At 49.3% G+C, this 24,545-nt stretch overlaps 10 protein-coding genes across 10 annotated transcripts; 4 read left to right on the top strand and 6 right to left on the bottom strand.

Annotated features, from left to right (window-relative positions):
- Positions 1-3,986: 3,986 nt before the first annotated feature.
- VFPPC_18579 (ATP-dependent DNA helicase PIF1) lies at positions 3,987-4,690 on the top strand (the record flags this gene model as incomplete). The annotated part of the gene is made up of 2 exons (XM_022430167.1): positions 3,987-4,019; positions 4,061-4,690. 2 exons carry the CDS (start codon positions 3,987-3,989, stop codon positions 4,688-4,690), a joined length of 663 nt encoding a protein of 220 aa, XP_022284830.1.
- A 23-nt stretch (positions 4,691-4,713) lies between these two features.
- Positions 4,714-6,641, bottom strand: VFPPC_17149 (arylsulfotransferase protein; the record flags this gene model as incomplete). Its single annotated transcript, XM_018294897.1, has 3 exons — positions 4,714-4,938; positions 5,001-6,125; positions 6,186-6,641. 3 exons carry the CDS (start codon positions 6,639-6,641, stop codon positions 4,714-4,716), a joined length of 1,806 nt encoding a protein of 601 aa, XP_018135865.1.
- A 4,255-nt stretch (positions 6,642-10,896) lies between these two features.
- VFPPC_12339 (hypothetical protein) lies at positions 10,897-11,604 on the bottom strand (the record flags this gene model as incomplete). The annotated part of the gene is made up of 1 exon (XM_022428822.1): positions 10,897-11,604. One exon carries the CDS (start codon positions 11,602-11,604, stop codon positions 10,897-10,899), a length of 708 nt encoding a protein of 235 aa, XP_022283886.1.
- Positions 11,605-12,486: 882 nt separating this feature from the next.
- VFPPC_12340 (reverse transcriptase) lies at positions 12,487-13,251 on the top strand (the record flags this gene model as incomplete). Its single annotated transcript, XM_018290253.1, has 1 exon — positions 12,487-13,251. The coding sequence occupies one exon, from the start codon at positions 12,487-12,489 to the stop codon at positions 13,249-13,251; it is 765 nt and encodes a 254-aa protein (XP_018135868.1).
- Positions 13,252-14,024: 773 nt separating this feature from the next.
- On the bottom strand, positions 14,025-14,555 carry VFPPC_18580 (hypothetical protein; the record flags this gene model as incomplete). Its single annotated transcript, XM_022430168.1, has 1 exon — positions 14,025-14,555. The coding sequence occupies one exon, from the start codon at positions 14,553-14,555 to the stop codon at positions 14,025-14,027; it is 531 nt and encodes a 176-aa protein (XP_022284829.1).
- Positions 14,556-14,956: 401 nt separating this feature from the next.
- VFPPC_12341 (amidohydrolase) lies at positions 14,957-16,685 on the bottom strand (the record flags this gene model as incomplete). The annotated part of the gene is made up of 8 exons (XM_018290254.1): positions 14,957-15,088; positions 15,153-15,251; positions 15,312-15,483; positions 15,547-15,633; positions 15,709-15,910; positions 15,982-16,148; positions 16,203-16,495; positions 16,554-16,685. 8 exons carry the CDS (start codon positions 16,683-16,685, stop codon positions 14,957-14,959), a joined length of 1,284 nt encoding a protein of 427 aa, XP_018135869.1.
- A 959-nt stretch (positions 16,686-17,644) lies between these two features.
- Positions 17,645-17,983, top strand: VFPPC_18581 (hypothetical protein; the record flags this gene model as incomplete). Its single annotated transcript, XM_022430169.1, has 1 exon — positions 17,645-17,983. The coding sequence occupies one exon, from the start codon at positions 17,645-17,647 to the stop codon at positions 17,981-17,983; it is 339 nt and encodes a 112-aa protein (XP_022284828.1).
- A 1,141-nt stretch (positions 17,984-19,124) lies between these two features.
- On the bottom strand, positions 19,125-21,167 carry VFPPC_12342 (carboxylesterase family protein; the record flags this gene model as incomplete). The annotated part of the gene is made up of 6 exons (XM_018290255.1): positions 19,125-19,454; positions 19,522-19,651; positions 19,702-20,326; positions 20,383-20,683; positions 20,734-20,949; positions 21,006-21,167. 6 exons carry the CDS (start codon positions 21,165-21,167, stop codon positions 19,125-19,127), a joined length of 1,764 nt encoding a protein of 587 aa, XP_018135870.1.
- A 535-nt stretch (positions 21,168-21,702) lies between these two features.
- On the bottom strand, positions 21,703-22,060 carry VFPPC_17151 (hypothetical protein; the record flags this gene model as incomplete). The annotated part of the gene is made up of 2 exons (XM_018294899.1): positions 21,703-21,894; positions 21,974-22,060. 2 exons carry the CDS (start codon positions 22,058-22,060, stop codon positions 21,703-21,705), a joined length of 279 nt encoding a protein of 92 aa, XP_018135871.1.
- An 848-nt stretch (positions 22,061-22,908) lies between these two features.
- VFPPC_18582 (DDE superfamily endonuclease, CENP-B-like protein) lies at positions 22,909-24,514 on the top strand (the record flags this gene model as incomplete). The annotated part of the gene is made up of 3 exons (XM_022430170.1): positions 22,909-23,049; positions 23,125-24,419; positions 24,466-24,514. The coding sequence occupies 3 exons, from the start codon at positions 22,909-22,911 to the stop codon at positions 24,512-24,514; spliced, it is 1,485 nt and encodes a 494-aa protein (XP_022284827.1).
- Positions 24,515-24,545: the final 31 nt, after the last annotated feature.

The following is a 24,545-nucleotide window of genomic DNA, read 5'->3' as shown; positions in this document are numbered from 1 at the left end:
TACTACTTCAGTCAGATCGTTCCACTTTAGGGATACCAAGTTGTGGGTCAGAACGTGTCAACATTTTGGGGCTGAGTGTTCCCACTAGTGACCTCCGCTGAGCACCCCGATTCGGCCCTTTGTCCATTGCTCTACATTGTGTGGTGACTCATGTGGTGCATGTGTCGGGAGGTAATTTAGTTTCAATGTTTGAGTTGTCCGGCGTCACGTACATGTGTCGCGTTACGCGGTTCCAATTCAATTTTTACTACGCTGAAGATGCAGTTCTTGATTTAATAGCCTGTCAATTGCTTGTGTATCTGAACTTGTTGTCCTCCTCTTGCCAGAGGGATTCACGTCATTTATCTTAGCAAAGAAGCATTATTTCCAGCCTTCTAATTATTTCCAAGTGGCTGGCCAGCCTCTTCACCTTCTGATATCCATTATTTTATGACATCCAGCAATTACTCTAAGTCTGCTTGTTCAATCAACAGAGGCAGCCTTATCCGACAACATGCCCCTCTGCGGTACATCATGCCATAAATGCGTCATTCCGAACAGGCTGCCTGTCTCATGCCAAGATAATCAAGGGTAGCCTTTTGGCACCTTGCGGACGATTTCGTTGTAGAGTACTGGCGTTACGCTGCAGATGACAGGCAGATACCTCGCCTCTTCGCCTGGCAAACATTGTTCGCCTCTTTCAAGGGCAGGTTCAGCATGGCTTTTGGGAGAACGTAAATTTTCGAGTATGAGTGAACTTGGTGTGCCATTTTGTACTATGGAGGCAGATATATTCTTATTCTGCTTTGTTGGGCCATTGATGAAAGCCAATAGTTTCAACGCATTAGGTGTCCCAGTTCGTACTCACCTGTTAGTGATGCCACAAGGCATGAGGCCAGCCAGGGACCCCGGGGTGGGGACACAGGATACGTTGTGGCTGTGATTCCGGGGACTTCTGTGGCTCCATGAAATGGACAGCGGCCTGTTGTGGGGAACCTTCGCGACACCTGGCAAGGCACCTGCCCTTTCAGGCACGACCCATCGTACAACGGGGGGTCAGCCAATACTTTCAGGTGCCGCACGGATCACCCACGTTTCGGTGGGTTCGGCGGTTGCCGCACTTTTGGGGCGTTCAATCAGCCCTGGCACGTGGCCGGAGCTGAACTGGACCCTCATCTTCCGAATTCTTGAGAATTTGATTCGGCATAGTAGCCGAATTACCTGTTTCATCGTACGGATCCTAACTCGGCTCAACCAAATAAGACGGTGAGGCGGGTAAATATGATTTCAGCGCCACAGCCGGTTCAAAAAGACCTTCTCTAGTTATTGAGAGTGTTCGAGAAATGGTGGTCATATCAGGACTCGGGGTGGCCACAACGGAATAGCAAGGGGCAAGGTGTACTTCCAACCAACTATTCCAACTGGATGGCCAATCCAGTTGGCCAGCCAGCCCTTCCCACCAACCAATCCTAGAATTCTGTCTTCACCAACCAACCAACTAACCAGCCAACCAGGTTGCGTGGCTGGGTTGGCAACCCAATTAATTAGGCAATAACGCCCAGACTTGCGTATTTGGATAAATTGACGGAAAATATTAGGGTGGTGAATATGTGGCGGCTTGAATCGATGCATTGTTGCAACTCCATATGTTGGAGAGCGTGGTTGGGAGTATCTGGCGACGAAGGCGAGAGCAGTCTGGCAACAAAGCTGCACTGCAGGCCTCATGTACAGGTCCTTCGATTTGCTGAAGCGAAGAGTTGAACTGCGATTTCCCTGTACTCATGCTGGTCTGCCATCCGTCTCGGGACAAACTACGCCTCTGCCGGCCATGGTGTAGTAGGCTTGTCCTTATCTCAACTAGTCACCAGCACGGCCGGGCGCGCAGGTATCTCAGCGCCGTGCTGGAGCCATAGGTGCCGCATTAGCGCTTAATAGTTACGGTCTCGATACAACAAATGGTTCCTGAGTTAACCCTGGGCCACCTTATGCTTGCTCCTTATTCCTACCTGTGACACCCATAACTTGGTGATAAATGTTGTCCTTGAACCAGATGGATATCATGGCTGGGTTAAGTCGTACCCGTAGCTCTGAAGTGACTGCGGACGTAAAACAACGACAAAGAGAGATATGCACGTCTTTGAACAAACCACAGATATTACTTCCTGGCATTCCCTCAGCATGTCAACTACGCCAGCCAGCTGCACTCCTCAGCGTAAAAGTAAGAATTTGCAACGCTTTAACAATGCTTTTGCGCTCGCCCTGATTTTGTATAATGAAACGGTGTGCAAGGCTCATTCGTTGCTAATCTTCTGCAAGGATCTCGCCGGACTGCTAAATTAACTCCGGAGAAGTTAGAACGCAAACGAGCTCAGGATCGAATAGCCCAGCGCGCAGCTCGACAGAGAACAAAGCAATATATCGCACAACTTGAATCCGCGGTCAGAGAGCTGGAATCACACACTACCAGTGACCAAGCGGTGAAAGAATTGACCTCCCGAAACCAAGCATTGACCGCTGAGGTTGTCTACCTTCAAACTCGTCTAATTAAAAATGCCGTCATGTCGTGGACACCGTTCCAAGAGTTATACCATGTCGAAAAGCACCTCCAGTCTCCCGGTCCTGCGGTATCGGCACTTCCTGGTCCATGGACATATCAGCAGGTCAGTGGACCTAGCGATGCATCCGCATTTAACACTCTATCATCATCGGCTGAGATTTCCGGTACGACAATGTTCACGGACAAGCAACGACAACACGGAAATGCCGATCAGCGCACACCCCTGGAGCATTCATTAGTGTGGTGATGGAATTGTGAGCATGAAATAGCCGGTGCTCCTCAGGTGCTTGAACATGGAGTCGGAAGGGAGTACATGATCCATGCGGGGGAAGGAGGGGTTGAGTAGATGAATTACTCGCTTTGGAACACTTTGAGTTGAGGGACTTCGCTGGAAGAGCTGAGTATAGAGAGATTTTCACAGTTTAGCAGATATTTCGAATCATTGAACGCCTGCTATAAACGCCGAGACAGTCGAGATGCTAAGAAGCAGGCCGGCTTCCTTCCAGACAAAGGCTTTCTTGCCCTGTCGCGAGTAACGGGGAGCTTCGGAAACGTCCTGCTTTACTGGGAGCCAACCTTCGCCCTGATTCGTAACATTGAAAGACCGCCATCAAGTATCAAAAAAATTTTGCTGGTAATGGTTGGAAGTGTGAAGGATAATCAAGGCACATTGTGGCCCAAATTCCTCTGCTAGGTGGCTCCAAGCCACGTTGGTGTGCATATTCAGTTCCAGCAACGTTGTTGCGCTCCTCTGGTGAAGGAAGTCTTCTTAAACCTTCGAAAGCGCCTACTCCAGTTTTCGCTCCATTATAGCGAAGCGGGAGCCCATTTGCAAACATCCTGTGGCATCGGTGAGCGTGAGAAGTGGTGTGAATGCCTGCCACAATCTCGAACGGTCTGCCGGGTCGAGGACTGGCAGACGACAACCTCATTTTGAGCTCAGCCAGCTCATTCTCGAGATCCCTGTTACGCTGAGAAAGCCACTCAAGGGTCGTGTTGCGCATGCTTGCTCCGGCACAGCTTTTGCTTCTGAGCTCATCCACTTCTCGCTGTAGCCGATCCATATATTCTCTGGTTCTCTTGCGGGTGGCCCTTTGAGCCTCTCGGTCATGGATTCGCTTACGAGCTAACGGAGCTGGAGATGACGCAGAGACGCGCGCGCGCGCGTGTGTGTGTGTGTGTGTATTTTCCGTCCAGCGGCCATAGGCCGCTCAGGTCCCCTAGCGGGGCACAGGACGTGCTAAGCTGGTGACTAATCTATAGACTACAGAGACCGTCATGAGACGTCTTCCTCATTGTACAACGTAAATAAAACACCATCTAGCATTGCATCAGCTCAAAGGCGCTCACAGTTGACTCTGTTACCCGTCAGCGGGATGTGCAGAGGTTGTAATTATAGACCAGAATTCGGTCTGTGATACATACAGGCTGCATAGCAGCCAGAAATGGCATGCGGGGACAAAAGGTAAAGCATCCACCTTCTGCCTCCCACAGCCCAAAATAAATGGTGAACAAAAGGGAGAGAGAGCACGGGAGTGCCGTGGTAGAAGATATCGCCTAGCGAAGGGGACAGATTTCTTCAAAGAAGGAACTTGCCTTGACCAACTTGGCGAATTTATCAAAGTCTCTACCTATCGCTTGGTTGATCATTGGTTAAAGCGCCACCACCCAGACTATCGTGATATCACTATTTCCCAACCGAACCTGTTGGCTCTTCCTGTCGACGGTGACGTGTCTGACCAGGTGCTGAATATCGAGGAATCTGAGGAGATGAGGGACGAAGAACCGGGAAGGAAAGGATATTCCAGGGCTTGTGGGGAAGAGGAGGAACGGGGTATTGATGGGGACATTCCCGGCCCGTCTCAACAAACCGTAGTCCCTAACCTCGACATTCGCCAGACCGAAGCAGAACTTTTGAAAGAGGCTTTTAACACGAGGAAACTGCCTATCGCTCAAGCACCTGATATTAGGCAAACCCCCATCGATGAGTTGGGTAGGAAACACCGCCTATTCGCCATGTGTTTCCCTACTTTGTTTCCGTATGGCACTGCCGATTGGCATCAAGGCAGGATGCGCAATGTCTCTTTGGCTGATTGGGCAACGCTCAATGCAAACCCTTACACAAAGAAAACGAAATCAAAATCAATGGAATAAAAGGCACTCTCGACCAGTCTTCGTCAAAATTGCGTCAAATGGATGCCCTTTGAAGTTGCTATCTTGTCTTCATCGGTGGGTAGTGAGCTGTACTGAGCTGTTCGTCGACGACAAGTAAAGCAAGCCTTGATAGCAGGTCGAAGAGCCAGAGCAAATACCACAAGTCCAAAGCCTGTAACAACACCTGTGAACCACGTCCATGTATTTTCATACTCGATTGATGCTTTAGGTCGGTCGAGCTTGTAGGTCTAAACATGTCTTAGTTAGCAAACCATAGGGAAATGTTAGAAAGAAGAGGATATTGACATACAATCGTCACCTTGGTAGCGTTGGCTGGCTGACTGGATCCGAGTGTATTTCCTTTCGAGTCCACGGCCACAACTCTAATGTAGGCTGGGTGATCGGCTTCCAGTAAAAAGTCTGTCTCAAACCCAGACCTGCTCTTTTTCTCAATGACTTTCCACTTTCCGGCGTTAGGGCTATCTGTACCCTGAAGCACCCAAGCAGAAACATCAGTTGCGCCATTCCAACTGGCATAGGCCCTCCACACCATTGCGCCGTCCTGGGAGATGGCCAAGTCAGGATCAGTCTCTGGAGATGCCCGCCAGTTGAACTTGAAAACGCGGTACGACTGCACATCGCCGGTGCCATATCGACTCTGCGGACCGTAGTGCGTCTCGCACAAGATCTTACCCTCGCGCGTGAACTCGGTGAACAGACCACTATAACCGTAGCTTATGAGCACATTTCCATTAGGGAGGTTTTGGAGTGAGCCCTGTGACGCCGCAGGGACACGCGTTGGATTCTTGTACTCGGTGATAAGTTCGACCGTCATTAGAACCTGGTCGACGCGGAGACGAATGCCTCTGGGATGAGCATTTGCCAAAGGCCCACCCTCGCGACTATTGTCAAACAGAGTAATCTCCCGATAATTATTGTCCCATCGAGCATCGTACTGAAATGCGAAATTTGTTGCTTTGCCACCGGAGAGATCCTTGAATTTGTTCCCCTTACCCCCCATCGTCCAGATGACGCTTCCTGTTTTCCCGTCGATGTAGAAAATGCTGTTGAAGTATCGGCTAGAAATGAGATAGTTTCCTTGAATATCCTTGTCGATGCTGTTGATATGGAACCAGTCAAAAGGCGCGCCGCCAGGCTCACCCTCGCCGCCAATGCGCCGGTATGTGTCTGCGATGTTCAGATGCTGACTTGCTCGCCACTCGAATACCAAGTCACCAGTCTCGATGTCAATCTCTTGAATAAGACAGTCCCAAATGGGTCCTGATTTCTTCCCAAGAGTGGATAAGTCTACCTCTTGAACGTCGTACACAGTGATAAGCGCTGTGCCTTGCGGTGTAAATCGAAATTCATGCAAGTCACCTTTGAGGCCATTGGCCGCATGCAAACGCCGCGTCATATTGTAGGTTTCATCCAGCTTTAGGAGAACGTGTTAGTGCTGGAAGCGTGGAAGTTTCAACTGCAGAAAATTGCTGACCATGTAATAAGAACCTGCGCCGTGACCCCCCACTGCGTCGTTACCTGCCCAAAAGGTAATATAATTGTGGCCCTTGTATTCCTGCGTCATGAGGTTGTAAATCTGTTTCTTGTCCCATCCTGAAGTCCATATTAGATGACCATTGTGGTCAAGAATGGTTGCTTGAGGGTGAGTTGCTTGCTCAACATAGCCACGAGGCGAAAGGAACGTCATCAAATCTCTTGAGCATCGACTATCCTGACGAACAATGTTTGGCCGAGGCGCGATAAGTTCCACGGATTTGAATTCTTGAACCGGGTACTTGCCAAACCGACCTTCATCGTAACCTTCAGACGCCACGTACACAGGCTGTTCAGCGTTTGCAGCACCGGCGTATAAGGATATTAGAAGGTTAAGGACATGAAGAACAGTGGCTACTGCGGCCGCTACGCCTGCGCCGTCGTAGGATCGTCTCATCGTAAAATTGAGGGAATTTGAAAGGGCTGAAGCCTGCCTGAAGGCAGATGTAGGAGACGAGGGAAACGGGAACGACGACAATAAGGCGTGAAATCAACACGAGGTCATCATCCAAACAGATTGTTGAGAAAGATTGACTCCCTGGATACCAGTGAGGGACATCCGGGGCTAAAATATCAGGAAAGAGGTGAAGTCGTGTACCGTCAGGTATGAGGGTTTTATATTTCATCGCCATCGCTGCCCAGCAGTAATGTTGGGCCTGTCGCATCTATTGTTCCTTGCTCCTTTGTTGCGCACGGTCAAGTTCCGTGTGACCGATACTCGTGCCACGCCCCACTTTATTTGGGACTCGCAAGCTCGCACCATCTAAAGATGGTGCTGACCACTCATGGCTTGGGTTCCAATCACCCCAGACTATCAGCAAAGTACTCCGTAAAACATCCCTGTACTCCAACTTTTGTCTGGCGTTCCGACTGTGGCGCTTTGGCTGTCAAGTCCCCTGTACCCTGTTAATCTTGGAGCTTTTGGAGAGACCACCGCCTAAGCTAGCGATAACCGTGCAGAGGAGGGCTGATTCCGACCCTGACTTCGCCTGGCATCCGACCGAGGCCGGTGTAACACAGTTTAGCCCCCAAAACCACGTGTTCATGGCAGTTTAGCGATGGATTGAGGATCCGAAGTGAATGCTGCTTGGCGAAAGCCACTTCCGGGAAAGCATCGGGGCAAATGCGGCGCCAGGGCTTTATTCGCCGGTATGTATGCCGATTGTTTTGCCTGATCTGGGGGTTACAATGTCGAGAATGCAGGATATGGGGTAGAAGACGGGCAACAAGGATCTGATGGATGTTGATGGACGAGAAATGGGCATGTTGATTGTGGAGCTGGAGACTCTGCCAGTTCAACGGGTGGATGTCGTGGTTCCTGTGACGGTACAAGGCACGAGCAAGGTCGAGTGCGACTTGGATAAAGTGATTGTTCACAAGGAGAGTAAGAGGTTCCGAAGGAAGCTCTGACTCGAGCTATCTGAGTTCTAAAGTGGGGCCATTCCCTTACAGTTCCTCAACCTCTGCGTGGCGTTGCTCAAGTGGTCTGGAACCCCCGGAAACTTGACAACTCTAGAAGTACCATACTACCGTGGTAAGGCTCAATGCCTAGTCAACATGTGTAGAGGCGATCCGAATTAGTATATCTGTGCCCATGCCCACCCCCGAGTCACCTGGCGGATCCTGCATGGCCCTGTTCCGTCAGAGCAGTCGTACGGCTGTTGATCGTAAACCGAAGCAGAGCACCAAGCACGGCAAAACGACCGATGGCTGAAGTCGACAAAAAACAAGAGGCGATCCTCGTTCAACATGACTCGGTGGCATTGCCGCACAAGTCGGCCCCTGCCAACCCAGAGCTCCGCGAGAGTCTCGCGGCGAGACTATGCGCGCCGAGCATCAGATGAGCTTTTTGGAGGCACTGAAGCTGTATCCAAAGGCTGTTGGATGGTCCGCCTATGTATCTTTGGGTGTCATTATGCTGGCCTTCGACCCGCAGCTCATCGGCAATTTATTTGCTATCCCAGGAGAGTCAGGGTCAGAATCGGAGGCCGCTTCGGTTATTGTGGTCAGAGAGGAAACCATACTGTCGCAGCGTACCACACGATCAGGAAGGCTACCCAAAAGGCCTAAAAGTTAATAGACACATAAATCGCAAATTTAACGCAGGCAGCTGTTTGCAAATAACTTGTCTTTTGGTCAAGTTGTGTGTAAGTGAAGTCGTTGAGTTTTGGTGGTGGTTTTTTTCTTTCGCCTGCCGAAAGGGTGGGGTTGACGAAAGGGTGGTGGCGGATGGTATGGCATTGCCGGTGTCACAGGCAGCGCCTAGCTTCGCAGGGCCGCCTAACTTTGGAGCCATTTTTTGGGGTTTGCGAATGTCGGTTCAAAGTAACTACAGGCTGTCAATTGCTACCGCCTAAGCATGCTTAGTGGATAAATGTCTCGCCCAGTGAACACCACGCGTAATGATCGACGGTGGGCCTCAGAGGTGAAGGCAGCCAGTTTATTCTCGTTTCTGACTAGGCAAGAAGAGGTTGCCAAGGCCTACAGAAGTCATCTGATGTCGACGGCATTGCACCACTTGGTTGGTGGATCGATGCAAGTGGATGGACCATCCCAAACTTGGTAGGGACCCCTAATCTGTTAGAAATCCACACATGGTTACGTTTGGTTACGGCTAACTCTACTTCTATTTGTTCGAGACATGCCCTGGCCTACCCGTATATCAGACCTAATATCCCTCCCGATCACCTTTTGTCTATCCACTGGTGGAACCATAGGATGTGACATACTTTGCCAAGTGCGCAATTCTTTATCTTTCAATACCCAAGAGTACCGCACCCCACAAGAATCTGCATGTACAAAGAGACAAAAACCACCAACTCCCACCATGCTTGGCACTACCCATTTGTGTCGCTGTCTGATGGCTTTCCTCCTTTCTTCCTTAGCTTTAGATAGACAATTGTACGGCACCCTTATGTTCAACAAACAGTGGCTCAGCCTCTCATATCGTGAACTGCTTCGACGTCCTGGTCTGTTTGTTTATCGCTTGAAACAGATATCAATCCTGGCAAATCCACAACACTGAGATGTAAACCAATGGATCCAGACAGCTCTATGGGAAGGGTATCAGGTGCAAATGCGTAGGCTTCGCCATTGTCAGAATGCCCTCGAAAATGCATGTCTGGTGAGACGCCATAAATAATTGCGGTGAACCAGACAGGTGAGCCCTACTGGGGTACAGCCAAGGAAACGTCGTATTCCAATTTTTAGGTGTGGCTTGTCCGCCACTGCCAATCCCGCCTCCCTTGGAGCACGTGTGCCGGCCCCAGTTTCCTCTGTGAAGCAGGGGGCTCGCTACCAACTTCGTGCGGAATCGCCGCCGACTTGCGGGGTAATTTGCCCGTACATTTAAGGTTGCGCTTATGACGTCAGCTACTCCAGGGTGAATGTACATATTGTGCAACTCGGTGTTATTTAATGGAAGCTGTAGGTGCAGGCCCCTAGTCGGTCTCATTTCGGCCATACTGGTGTCGCGTTACGCGGTTCCAACTCAATTTTTACTACGCTGAAGATGCAGTTCTTGATTTAATAGCCTGTCAATTGCCTGTGTATCTGTCAGAATGTGGCGTACTGGATCGCACTGTGCGCTGCCGCCACCATCGACAATATTGATTGAACAGAAGCAATTATAATACTGCTGCCTGGAGGGCAGCAGTATAATAAGGGCATTCTTTTGATGACGAGATGATTCTGCTAGAACAACAAGAATAATAATCAACTAAATTACATTTCTTGAGAAAGACCCCTCTCGGTGATGCCGTAGTGCCCCTGTATTTCTGACAGTATCCTTGACTTCTTGTCCTCCTCTTGCCAGAGGGATTCACGTCATTTATCTTAGCAAAGAAGCATTATTTCCAGCCTTCTAATTATTTCCAAGTGGCTGGCCAGCCTCTTCACCTTCTGATATCCATGATTTTATGACATCCAGCAATTACTCCAAGTCTGCTTGTTCAATCAACAGAGGCAGCCTTATCCGACAACTGGACCACGAATTCCGGAGGCCCGGTTGGCGGGCGATCCATGCTTTTGACGATGTGCCCTCAGCCCGGGACTTCCACTCCACTCAATGAACATTTGACTCCGTGGATAGCGTAACTAGAACGAAACGGGGGCTGGGGAGTTGCCGAGGTTGGAGTTCAAGTGGCAGGGTTGACTGAAGGGAAGATCAATAAGAATGTGGTCTATTTAGTTGTTCTGCCTCAGCCTCCAGTCCTTCGTATTCTGTGATTGCTTCTGAGTCTGCCTTAATAGCTTCAAGATCACAGTGAGTCAAGTAGAAGATCTTTTCCTCTAGTCAACGCCACATATGCTTGCCAGTCAGAGAAGATATTAAAATCCAAGGGGACAGTGCGCGGTTGGCAAGGATGGTCGATTTGTAGATGCGCCTGCATATTGTTCCTTTGGAAGAGGGGGTTTCTTTGCAGTAGCCAATTGCGAACGTGGATTAGATACTCGAGATTGTGGTGCTGATATACTCAGTGTGGACTGCTCCAAGTACCGGAATAGAGTTTGTTCGTTTACACATTAATTGGATTCGTGGTAATAACACCTGATAGGTACGGCACACGTAAGGAGCTGTGGGAAAGCTGTAGCCTGAAGCCCTCCCTAGATTCGCGTCCAAGTTGGAATGGGGATATAAACAGAGTCGATCGTCATGGAAGACAAGCATTGTACTGAGTGGTGTGGCCGTCGTTTATAGGGGCTTGAGGCTCTTTGCAACGGCTCTCGCAGAGAATCACGCCACCAGATTCGCCGGTCACAAGAACACCGAAGACTCTGGTGATGCCGTACTCGTGAGTTGTCCTGGAATGCTCTAGTTTGTGGTTCCTCGGGAGACTCGCAATCCCGAAAGGCTGATATACCTCCAATGATGTTATGCTTAGTGAATGGCTTGGCCCCGTCAAGTGTTCTAGAAGCAGCTCCCAGCCAGAACATCGGCGAAGAGCTATTGACCGGAGTGACACAGGATTCAAAGCAGAAGCAATTCCACGGAAGGATGATGTTAGATCAAGGCCAGAGAGAGACCGTTTTTGTAGTGTCGGAAATCGAAGCTTAGTTGAGCAAGGGCGTACTCTCAACGCGGATTTGAAGACGTCTCCAACATCATTGCCCAAGTCGTCCCAGTGTTTCTTTACCAAGTCCCAGTCGATGAAGTCGAGCTCCAAAGCTTCGAGATGGCCAGAATTTTCCTGTAGTGCCAGACCAAGGGCAACAAAGTCGGGCTTTGTCCGTAGCCCCGTCCAAAAAATGTCTTTCTGGATTTGACGGCATGCTTCAGCTTCAATGTTGACTCTCCCGGTGCAGGTGCTTGTTTGGAAGGTCCTGGGTTTGTTCCAACTGGGAGGGGTATTTGCCTGCATTTACCACTATCAGGTGGCGTTTGCCAGGTATCATGCCTGCATTTTACCTGAATTTCTCCATAAGCTTTACTGGGGGATTAGTCTCGGGCCGCATCCAAATCCTGATTGGCCTGTCCCCCCGACACAGTCGGTCAACAGAAGCTTGACCTTGTTGTATGCCAATATTCAGGGATCACATTTGACGGTTATGTTTCAAATCGCCAATAATCCACAGTTTGTGACCTCCAGCGGGTGGAAAGTAGGGACAGGCCGTCCAATTTCCATGCATTCGTTGGGGATGTTCGGAGACCTCGAGACAAGGTGCCATAGCGTTTTCACGGTTTTGAGCGAGGAATTCGTACATTGTAATAAACTCTCGTTCTTCAATGCAATCAATTTGTTGGTCTCCCAGTACGCTTCTGGCCGCATAAGCCCCGTACCACTTACATATTATTTGAATGTGTGTTGATGCAGAGGAACGTACTTTTGCTCAGAACAATACGTAACCCGACAGTACAACTCAACCGCGCCAAATTGCAAGACATTATAAACAGCGCCTTGGAGTGGGAGCAAAGAAGCGGAGCGACGTTCAAGACAGACAGAACGGCAATCATTCATTTTACGAAGAATATAAATAAAGTCTGCAATGAACCTTTCACAATCAAAGGCCAAGATATTTATCCCAAGGACCACGTTAAGATTCTGGGGCTAGTTATGGATTCCCAACTGAAGTATAAGCAACACATCGCAAGAGCAGCATCAAAGGGTCTAGAAGCAGCATTAGAACTGAGGAGACTCAAGGGACTGTCGGGGTCAACTGCGCGACAGTTATTTTCGGCTACGGTCGCCCCCGTGGTAGACTATGCTTCGAATATCTAGATGCATGCTTATAAATACAGGAATATGGCACCCATCAATCGCGTCCAGAGAGTGGGAGCTCAGGCGATCGTGGGATCGTTTCTCACAGTTGCGACAAGCATTGCAGAAGCGGAGGCAGCTATCCCGACCACGCGAGAGCGACTTTGGAAACGAGCGATAAAACTTTGGATTGACATTCACACTTTGCCGAAAACAAATCCCCTTCACAGGATAACAGCCCGTGTGCGGAAATTCTACCAGTCCTACCGATCGCCGTTTCACCAAGTAGCATGCAGACTGAAGGAGATACCGCTATCGGAAATCGAATCTATTCAACCGTTCGCTTTGGCGCCCTGGGATAAACGAATGGAGGCCATTCAATATGAAGACATGAGCAAGGGGATTGAGGGGACCTGGGATGTCGGTGTGGCCGTCAGCAGCTCGGCTCGCAACGGACTGGTCGGCGTGGGAGGAGTGGCACATATCAAGGTAAAAGGCAGGGCGGATCCAAGGAGTCAAGCGTTCTCTATCACCATTGGCCCGAGAAACGAACAGAACCCGTATTCAGGCGAGCTAGCTGCAATGGCACATGCCCTGAGATCGCTGCCAAACGTCCGCCGCCGACGTATAGCACTTTTGACGACGAATAAGGCAATGGCCCTCAGCCTGCGAAACCCCCGACAGCAATCAGGCCAGGAACACATCCAGATCATCTATGGAGAGATCAATAGATTGTGGAAGAAGGGGAACGGATTGCTCATCGTTTGGATACCTGCCTCCGAGAACAACGTGCTCTTGCATGTAGTCTGAGGCATCAAGATGTTGTTTAGGCAACAGGAGCTGTAAGTGTTTCGACCAGCAGCTTTTGTGCCGGTCTCTGAGGACGGATGGCGTCGTCCTCCATTGGTTTTGCAAAGCCAATCCCTTGCAGCTGACGTTCAATATCGTCCACGGCCCGTTCGTCTGTCCAGTCATCTCGAATCTTCTGTTTGAGTTCCCTTTTTAGCTTCTGCTTTAACGATCGCAACTCGCGGTGGGTCTTTTTGTGCTGTTCAGAACCTCGGTGCGATTTCCGCAACTGGACTGTAAGCCGTCGAACACGGTGATCTGATGCGACAGACGCCGTTTGTTCAGCTGTGAGGCCTGTCGGTCGCCGTTTGCTCATCGAGTGGCCAATGCTGCAAGCCTGATCAATGAGTGCTTGCTGTGGCTTCTGCCGACGGATAATGGCCCACGAGTAAGCCCGCACAATGCGCCCAAGGTAGTGTTTCTGGAAGGGACGGAGTTGGAGTGGTCAAGGGATAAGTTCCGAAGCACCTCGCTCATGTCGGCTATTTTAGAAAAGGTTAAAAATGTTCTCCCAAGTTAATTCTAGGTAACCTACGGCTTTGATCAAACTCATTGGCTGCATTATAACGAAGGCACTACGGTATTGTTTCATACTGAAGTCCCATTATCTCGCCTACGAGAACGAGGCTGCTGTTCGGTCACCAGCAACAGCAGCGGGAAAGGATACCCATCCGGGTAGGACGGCATTCACGACGGATTGACATAGCACTTCCGGGCAAGCACACGCGGGCTATCTATGACGCTCTGGATGCTAAGGAGTCCAGAATACTGATACAATTACGAACAGGAAAGTGCAGGCTCAACAGGTACATGCACAGTATCAGGGCTACGAGTACGGACCAATGCAGCTGCGGCCAAGCAGCAGAAACAGTCGAGCATTTCCTGTTTCGGTGCACACGGTGGAACTCGGAGAGGGAGGGCATGATACGATACAAGCGGACTAAGATGGGAAACTTGTCTTTCTTTCTTGGAGGCAAGTCTGAGTCGGATGGCGAGGGATGGAAGCCTGACATGGCGGCTGTCCGAACGACGATCAAGTTTGCAGTGGCAACAGGAAGGCTGGATGCGGACAGATGAGCAGGCGAATCTGCGATGAACTGGACGAGTGGACTGGAATCAGCGTAACATCCTAATCGTGCAACCTCGCACTGACCGACCAAGCTCCAGCTGCCGAAGATGGGATGCTGGGCACTCGGGGGGAATGACCCCAGGGCAGGACTGTCAGTTGGTGAAATGAGGCTGCAGGTGCCAAGGAAGGAAACCATTGTTGGGCTTTAGGTGTACAGCTTACAGGGTAGAATAAGCAAATAGCGCATCGTTATGGCCCTTTAGGGATGTTGTAATCCCTCCGGGCGTAAATAAATTACATTACATTACATTGCCTTCGCCAGAATCGCCACCTACACAGACTGTCAGACAACGTTGAGGTCACATGAGATCGAGTATGACTGCGCCGAAAGTGGCAATTGTATTGAGTGAGAATTATCTGAGGAGCAAGAACTCCATTAAGAGCTGGACGGTTCCCGTGCAGCTCTTTATACACAAAAGAAACCTTCTGCCAGTTTAGGCAGTAGCAGCTGCCTGGCAGGCAGCTGCTGTTGCTGATATCAATGTCTCAGTTTCCGTGAGCTGCGATTCAGTGTAAGCCTGATATGCGACACAGACTTTAGATCGGTGTAGCCTCTTGTCGTTTGAATTCCTTCCATATCTCACGCGCTAGTGTTTCATTGCGCAAGACTTCCACTCCAGTCAGCGCGAGTATCTTAGCTGTTCTAATAGCTTGAACAAAGGCAAAATCCTATATGACGTGGAAGCGTCAACGGCGCATGATTACACGTATATTAGTAGACTTGAAAACATACCGTGGCTGCTGCGGCTCTAAAGGCAACGTTGTGCGGTGAGGCAGTGGCACTGATTGGGTATGTAACGTGAATAGAAGGCAGCTTGAAAGAGACATTTCCCTGGTTGACATCATATTAGTCGAGGCTGCTCATTTCGCCTAGTAGCACAGGTTGCCATACCTGATCCGTTGTCCCACCTCCGCCCCCGATCCGGTAAATCTCCTCTTCGACATCAGGATTTGTGAAGTTTGCCGTTTTTGGGTCTTTTGAAGGATCGAAATTCTTCATCAAGAGTCGGTAGTATGTACGAGACAAGGCCGCATTAGATTGAACCTCCCAGTAATCCAAAGTGCTAATACGGGTCGTCAACAAAGGACTCGATACAAGGGGTATGGGCAACGAAGAATTCACTGACGGTTCAATTTTCACAGATGTGTTGGTTGCTTTTGCTGAGGATTCTATTATCTCACGAACGTGATTTACCACGACATCGCGGCGCTTCCTATTATGTGCATAGTGTCAGAACCAACCAGACTCACCAGAGGTCTACATATGGAGGGGTTAGATGTTGGCAAACCTCGACGGACCGCGGACTTGCCATTGACTCTGGGCGAGATCTGGAATGACGTTCACCAGCTGGGAGCTTTCCGACATAATATGATGAATCCTATCTGATGGCTGAAGCTGTTGACGATATAAGCCTGTCGATGTGTACGCCGTTACGAACCCGTCCATCGCGTTGCGCCCGAGCCATGGAGCTCCACCGGCGTGTGCACCATCTAGTGTCAGCTAATATTAGCTGATTGTCTCCATCGCCAACCCCACGTCTTCATCCGCTCAAGTTACTTACAGCCGGTCCAGGTCACGTTGGCTGCCCATGCAGCCGATGTCCTACAGAATGAAGTATATGATTCGGTAGGATGAGCCATGAGACTGCAATCAAGTCCGTCGTAGGCCCCAGCCTCGAGCAATCGGATCTTACCACCGCCGGTCTCTTCCGCTGGTGTTCCGAGAAGTCTTTACACGCGTAAGCATAGAAATACTTTGGTGAGGCTCTTCCAATAATCATACACTACTCGCCCCTGTACACCTAGGTATTCCAAGGCATGTTTAACACCGATAGCAGCGGCAACACCTGATGTGGCTATCAAGTTATGGCCGCACGAGTGCCCCATTCCCTTCAAGGCATCGTACTCAGCATTGAAAGACACTGATTTCCCAGGCCCGTTTTCATATTCTGCCACAAATGCTGTGCTAATATTGTACGCCTTGCGGGTTACATTGAAGCCTTGCCCTTTGAGGAAGGATGTAAGTATCTCGTGAGCGTAGACTTCGTTGTATGCAAGCTCAGGATGCTCCAAGATCTGCGGCTCGTATCAGAGAGAGTACATAGGCTTCGAAAGGATTCGAAGACGTTCATACCTCTCGGTTCATCTGAGCTAGTTGCGCCTCTCTCTTGTCGATAGCGGCGAAGATGTCGGCATTGAGACTGCTTTGGTTGTTGGCGAGGCAAATAGGGGCAATAGCAAGGGTAAAGAGTATGTTTCGATGCATCATGACTTTCAACCTTGGGCACAATGAAATATGATATCTCTTTCATAAGGCCGTTTTCAGCAAAGCGAGTCATTTTTGTAGATTTCGGAATGTCACGCTTCAAGGAAACTCGAGATGATGCGTTCTGTGGCGGAGTTCTTTGTTTCACCTTCCTTTTTGAGCTCCGGTTATGCCATCCTAGAGCATTCGTATTTATCAGATCTGGAGATAATTGTGTTCCGCAGGCAGGCTTGCTTCGCGAGTTACTGCACTTGTCCATACTAGCCGCTCATTTGTCCGGGGTGGTCATGTGTTGAGGTCTAGGAACAGGCTCACCGACTTGAATGGTGCCGAGTTGGAAGTGGAGAGTTTGCTGGTACGACATTGGGCGTGTTCGTTCTCAGGTGGGGAGCTGGTCTTCTCTCAGGAATCGTATGATTCCCAATGCAATATCAACCGACTTCCCTCATTGCCTTACTTACGGTGTTCCGCGGTGTCCCTCAGCAAGTCTACGGCTGCAACCGGCTGTTACCCTCTGAGGTTTTGTCACCGCGGCCAACATAAATTCTATTCCGTTTAATACTAGGCTAAGCCATCGGAAACCATTAAGACCTGATCAAGTCACTCACTCAAAATGAACAGACCCTAGGAACCCAATCAGTATGCAACCACTGCCGTCTTACTGAGATGTAGTAGCAGTACTGACTCCAGAGGCATACTGTACACCTGCAAAGGGTTTCACTCCTTTGGATAAAATATGACACCCATTTGTTGGCCGCCATTGCCACCATGTTCCTCGTGCGTTGGAACTTTTGTATTGGGCCAAGGGCTCAGCCATCTCTACGTCATGTGTGGTACCGTCGTATTTCGCCTTGAGGACTCTTCAAGACATTTCAAATTCTGGCGTAAGAGAAGCAAGCATTCCGGATTTCAAAAGGATGTCCTGATATCCTTGAAGTTTTTCCTGGTTTACTTGAAGCATGGTACGTTCCATACTAAGACGTTCCGATTCCCCATATCAACGGGCTTGTGTCACTGGTCTACGGTCTACCGGATCCATCGGACCGGCAGAAAGTTGCAACAGGGATTTGCTGTTGAAATCGGCCCACAATCAACGCATGTGTGTCCTCATATCAGAAAGTCTGGTGGGCCGGCAGGCTATCCTCATCACCGGCATGGCAAGCTCTAGCGAGAACCCTTCGGATACCGTCCGAACTGAGGCTATATTCATGCCAGGCTTATCCGTCATGGGAATAAGTATATCCTCCGCACCCCACCAAGTGGGACAGGATATGAAATATCGAGCATCTTCGGGGTAGAAGACAATACTTGTTAAGATCAAGTCGCTCATTTAAAGCAAGAAGAGTATGCCATTGCCTGAGAGGCAACAGCAAATACTACTGCCTGTAAGGTAGTAGTACAGTGTTCTAAAGTATTTATTCGTATGATTCCACTCTTTCAAGTAGAAAATCAAGTGTCGCAAATAATGCATAATCTTTGACGAGCCACATGAAACAACTGTTAGTAATCCACCTTTGTACTTTAAAAACATCTGGGGGATGGGACCCCTGTTGCCTGTGATGCTCGGCAGTCATTCACCGGAAGCTATTGGCGCAATCACAGGGCACGGACTCCAAACGATACGAGCATAGAGAAACGTCGTACGACACCGCAATGGTAGCACGATTCGAACCGCAGTATGGATTCGATGAAATGGAAGGATTGGCTCTGTGCTCGCGATGAGAAGGATTCGAGTTTCATCCGCGGAGTGCATGGGGGGTTGCACTGGTGTCATCCTGGTGTGCTCGCAAATGCGCGCAATTGGCCAGGCGGTCACAGATATCGAACCTCATGCTGGTTGCCATGAGCAATTTACGCCATGTAGTCAGCTCCATCACTAATTACAGTCTGTGGTAATAAGTATTTGCCCACCCCTTTGTACCGATATGACCTAAAGGTGGCCAAATACTTATTACCCCCCACTGTAAGTCCCAAGTATGCTTCGATTCGTGTGGATGATGCCGTGGTGCGAGTCCAACGGGAGGCGCATCCTGTCGGATAAGGCTGCCCCTGTTGATTGAACTAGCTGATTTGGTGTAATTGCTAGAGGTCATCAGATATCAGAAGGTTGAAAGGCTGGAATATCTTTCCGAACAGAGATAAATGACATGAATCCCTCTGGCTAGAGTAAAAGGACAACGAATATTGGACTGACTTTGCTGGGTGCCAATAAGACACAGCTAACAATGACTCTCATAACGTGGCACTACCCTTGGACCTAGTCAATCACATAATCTTGGTTTATCTTGGGTTTTATTCACATTTATCGGAATGATCAACAAGGAATGAGACAAGCTGTGACGCGTATCCTCTCTCGTCGCCAAAGTGTGCAGTTACATTAGGTGAACGGACGAAACAATCCAATGCGACCCGATATCAAAATTATGGAGAGCCATGGTCTTAGTTCCCGATGAGCGCAAGGTCGTTTTGAATTAACCAATTTATACCCTCTGCTCTCCAATCATCTAATTCAACCGACAAATGGTCCAGCTCGAAGACAATACCACGTCCCGCGCCTCCGCCATCTGTAGGGTCGAACGTGGGCCACCTATCACTCTCGCAGCTCTGATGTTGATACCCGTTGGGATTCTGGTCAACAATGAAGTTGATCCACATAGATGAAATTTCTTTGGCAAGAGCTCGAGCTTTCCTAGAATATGCATGATCATCACCGCCAAAGGGATTTACCGTGTAAGCATCTCCATTAATATTGTAAAATACAAAAGCGACCTGCGCTCAATGCCTTGCGTTAGCTCAAGGTATGTCTCAATATAAACTCTGAAGCATGTCAACGCACCTCTTGAAAATGAGTGGCCCCGGTAAACTCAGGCTTTCCATTTACAGTTACATCGAAGCGATAGACAAACGACGGAAGCCCGTACCGGGACCATGCTAAATTTGCCCTTCGGCGTAGGTAGTGCATGTATCTGCACTCACGTCGTCAGCTTTAGACTTTTCTTCTTTGCGCTTGACCTACACATCACCAAAAAATGCATTGCCTCGTCGATACTGTAGACCAAGCGATTGCGTAAAATTATCGTTTGGCTGCAAAACATGTGGCCATGTTTTTAAAGTTGGGATTCCCGCAGATTGAATATTAGGATAGAGGTAAAGGGCTTGGTCCAAAAGGTCATCAACGGATTTGCCGGTTTTTATGCCAGCCGTTGGAGAAATGAAATTCTGAATTGCTCCGCGAATATCGTCGTCCGTATTGAATGACCCGCCGTCTGGCCCTTTGCCAGACCCGAACCCTGTACCTTCATCAGAGTTCGCCCCAATTAGGATGGGAACTCGGGCAAATCTTCCATTCGACACCTGATTGGCACTGTAGTCTGCAAGAAAATCACCATCTAAGACAGGTGACCAGGTCAATGCCGGCATCTGCGACAAGGTTGCATTGATATCTCTGAAGTCAGCGTTACGCAGGCACTCCAAAGCGTGTGGGGTGCCAACAGTGGAAGCACAAGTCGAGACATTGCGAACTAAGTTGTCAAAATGTTCCTGTTGCAGGGCGGTGGCATTGTATCCTCCAGGAAGTCGCGGGATAATTCCACCGAATCCGGATTGGCCAATGGCACCTCTGAAAAGACCATTATGCTGCCCTATGAGTTATAAATGAGTTGCCATATCCAAGACGAACAAACTCTAACGGACTTACCATTATATGCAAAAACCTGGGCCGTGACGCTCTCAGTCCCTGAGCTCTCGCCCCAGATGGTGATCTTCTCAGGCGAACCACCGAACGCCCTAATATTCTCATGGATCCATTCAATTGCAAGCCTCTGGTCGCGAAATCCAATGTTGGTTGCCCCAGCAGCTTGCGCCTCCTCGCCCCCTAGAAATCCAAATGCCACGAGTCGGTAGTTGAGACTAACACCAATGATGGGCTTCCCCATCTGTGCACTTTGCTCAACAACAAAAGAGAGGTTATATCGTCTGTCAGCTGAGCCACCCATGTACTTGTCAAGTTAGTTAAAACCTCTAGACCCAATGCAGTGACGCAACCTACTAGACCTCCACCATGAATCCAAATTGCGACGGGCAGCTGAGCGTCTTTTGATATTTTGCTAGGGCGAACAACGTTGAGATACAGGCAGTCTTCTGACATCTCATACCCAATGTTATCCGGCCCATAGCCGTAGCAATGAGGTGGGTAGGCTGCGGCTGGACGTGTCTCATTCCAGCTGTGGTTAAGGCGTTCAGCTACACTAAACCGTTGGGCTGGCTTGTAAAGGATTAGTTTCAAGCACTTCGGGCACCGCGAACTAATCAGCCAAATACCTTTGCATAGGGAATCCCCAAAAAGAAGTCTTGGTGATATCTTGGGGTGAAAATGCCGGCATACGACCCATTTTTTACTGTAATGACAGGCACGTCGTCGCCGTATCTGATACGGTCACCAACAACTAGCCCAGCAAAACAGAGGTACAGAATATGCTTCATAATAACAATACAGATATATAAACCCTATGTAGATATATACAAGGCCGGGGGTAAGCTCGGGGCATTCATCTTTTATGCCGAGAGCTATCAGCTATAAAGCAGTCTACCAACGATAACGAGGCTATTTTCACCTGACGGTTGCGAACCTAATAGTCTAGATTATTCTAAATGACGTCGAAGATCATCGGTAGTTCGTATCGGCTATCATCCTTGTTAGCAACGATTGGATCATGCCCATTTCAACTGACAGGCATGCATCAAAGCCACGGCATAACTTCAGTATGGGTCCGTGTCCTTGTGCCAGTGCATGTGTACCACCGGGTATCGACCGAAATGACGCTGATCAACCACGCAGAAACTGGATCTCAAATCTCAACAATGATCCTTTGCTGCTTGATGTCGATATTGAGGCAATTATGTATTACTACATCCTTAAGCAGATCAAGCCATGCAGACATAATTTGACCTATAATAGCCTGCTGATCGATGAAACCATCGAAGTTCACTGCTAGAGTCAAGCTTCTTTTGTAGCCTCTTATCGTACTTGTGCAGTGCAGTTGAGACCAACCACCGGGGGATCGTCCCGTTCGGCTAGAGGGGTCGGCTCGCGGAGTATGTAATTGGCTGCCTCTGTAACGAGCTCTGGTCGTACTACAAGGTTGATTCTGTCAAGGCGATGGACAGCGGCACAATGCCCTCCCTTCTGCAAGCGAGGGCTTTGAATTGACTACAGGGTGGCCTTTCTGAGGTAGTCGACCGGCGAGGCGGTAACGCCGTCAACTCTGTGGTACGCCGAATTCTTCAGCCACAGTAGTTATTTTAGCACTGGGAAATCGCTCAATATGCTCAACGGCTTCTTGAATCTTAGATTCCAATTTGGCTAGTAAAAACATCAAGAATTGGTCGAATAGCAGTGTTGTCACTGTTGTGTCGACCGAGAGGACAGAAAAGTGGTATTGTGGTGGTGAGCACCTTCTTTAGATGGTGCCCGGTTTCCGCATGCCAGATAAGTGGGGCGTGGCTGGAGTAATATGCTCGTCGCGGCATTGGCGAGAGCGATCATGTCGCGAAAAAAGTCAGGCCAAACTTGTAAGGGATTTTCGGGTGATGCGCCGGATCTGGTGATCTGCCGGATTTACTCCCGCTTGCACTCCAGGCATTAACTGACAACAAGTCCACAATCGTGATCCTAAATCATCCAAAATTAAGCATATAATGAAAATTCTGCTGCTAGATGCGTATCATTCTATTTCATAGTCCTTAAGCCATCGCGGCCGCTTGCTATTGCGCTGCGGCCTCCTAGAGTCCCGAAATGCTACCACCATCTCCCGATCATTCTCAACAACGAGAAATGGCTTTTTTGGGCTAGTAGTGCGGTTTGGAGTGGCTATTGCCTTCCGTTTCGCATTTTGTCTTGGTGGATCTGGCGTCTTCCATGCGGCCAGAGAGAGATTGAGCACTACTCTGAGCAAGCTCTTGATTCCAATGTATGCCGTCGCGAGTAAAAATTAATCTCTATAGCCAAACCCCAACCTGTGCAGCATCTAAGTGAGTCATCACAGTCACGTAAGACGTTTCAATTGCGATGAGACTACGCTGCGGCGCCGGACATCAAGGCAAACAGAGGTCAAGACGGGATGCTGACAGATTGTATAAGTCATGTCTATCAAAACAACAAGAACGAGACCTTATTGCCTATATTCACAAGCTTTCATCGCGTGGCATCCCCCCCACGCTATCAATGGTAAAGAACTTTGCGCAGGATATCGCGAAAATTAAGGTCGGAAAGGACTGGCCGTACAGCTTCGTTCGACGCAATCGTAATGAGCTTGGTTGCATCTGGTTTGACGGGCTAGACGCCGCGCGAAAGAGAGCCGATAATGCCTCTAGGTATAAGGATTATTTTGAGCTTGTAAGTCAACGTGCAACGCTCCCCATTCGCGGCTGATGGTAGAAGATCCGCACGAAAATCGAGAAATACAACATTCTGCCTTGCAACACATATAACGTGGACGAAAAGGGGTTTCTCTTGGGCGTGATTAATAGGACAAAGAGAGTATTTTCCCTAAGTGTCAAAAAGCAGGGTAAATTACTCGGCGCATCGCAAGATGGCAATCGATCCTGGATTACCTTCCTGGCATGCGTCTGCCAGGATATGACATCGCTGCCGCCATTTCTCATCTACCAAGGCAAGCCAGGGCAAGTCCAAGATTCTTGGCTTGCAGAGTTTGACCCAGAGCATCAATCGGCTTTCTTTACAACCTCGGAGACGGGGTGGACAAATCACGAACTTGGGAAAGAGTGGCTAATAGGCGTTTTCGACCGCTTTACCAAGGCGAAAGCCCGCAACGGTCGTGATTATCGTCTCCTTATTACTGATGGCCACTCCAGCCATGTTAATATGGACTTTCTAGAGTGGTGTGACCAACACAGGATTATTATTGCGGTGTTCCCTCCCCATTCCACACATCGGTTGCAGCCCTTAGATGTGTCGCTGTTTAGCCCTCTGTCAACCGCATACTCAAATCAGCTTATCCAGTGGACGGCAAAAACACAAGGCCTTATTAATCTATCAAAGCGCGAGTTCTGGACTTTGTTTTGGAGCGCATTTGAAACTTCCTTCTCTGCCGAGAACATTGCGAGTGGGTGGAAACGCACTGGTCTCTTGCCATTTGACCCAGAAGTCATTTTATCCCAGATCACCGACAAAGAAGAAGACAATTCAGATACAGGTGGAGACTCTGCAGAGTCATTGGCCCTCCAACAACCTACTGCTCGAGATTTACGCCGACTTGTAGACAAAGTTGTCGATACGTCCGCTGCAGATAGGGGCCGCAATAGCCGAAAGCTGAAGAGCACTCTCGAAAGCCTTCAATCCGAGGTTGACCTGCTTCGATATGAGAACCAAGGACTCCGTGAGACAATTATTCAGGAGAAGAAGCGCAGGCAGCGCGGTAAAGCCTTAAAAGATCTACTTTTTGATCGAACAGATCCTAACGCAGCCCAGGTGTTTAGCCCAGCGAAAGTCGCACAAGCTCGCGTAAAGAAGGCAGAAATAGACGCGCAACGGAAAGAGGAGGCACTAAAGAAGGAAGCCCAAAAGGTTCAGCGGCAGAAGAAGGCAGCAGAGCAGAAAGCTCTAGCCCTAGAGAGAAGGAGGCAACGTGAGGCAGAAACAGAGAGGAAGCGGCAGGCAAAAGAAGCCAGACAACAAGAGAGGGAGGAAAATCGGCAGATCCGACGAGATCTCAAGCGCCAAGATCTAGAAATAGCACATAAAATGCAACATAAAGGACAGGCGGCTTTGGACGGTCGCGAAAAAAGTGCGGATGTTGAGGATGAAATAATCGTCGCTCTTCCACCTACACGGGAGCCACC

Source organism: Pochonia chlamydosporia (assembly GCF_001653235.2).
Source record: "Pochonia chlamydosporia 170 chromosome Unknown PCv3seq00029, whole genome shotgun sequence".
Taxonomy (NCBI): domain Eukaryota; kingdom Fungi; phylum Ascomycota; class Sordariomycetes; order Hypocreales; family Clavicipitaceae; genus Pochonia; species Pochonia chlamydosporia.
This window is presented reverse-complemented; position numbering and strand designations above follow the sequence as displayed.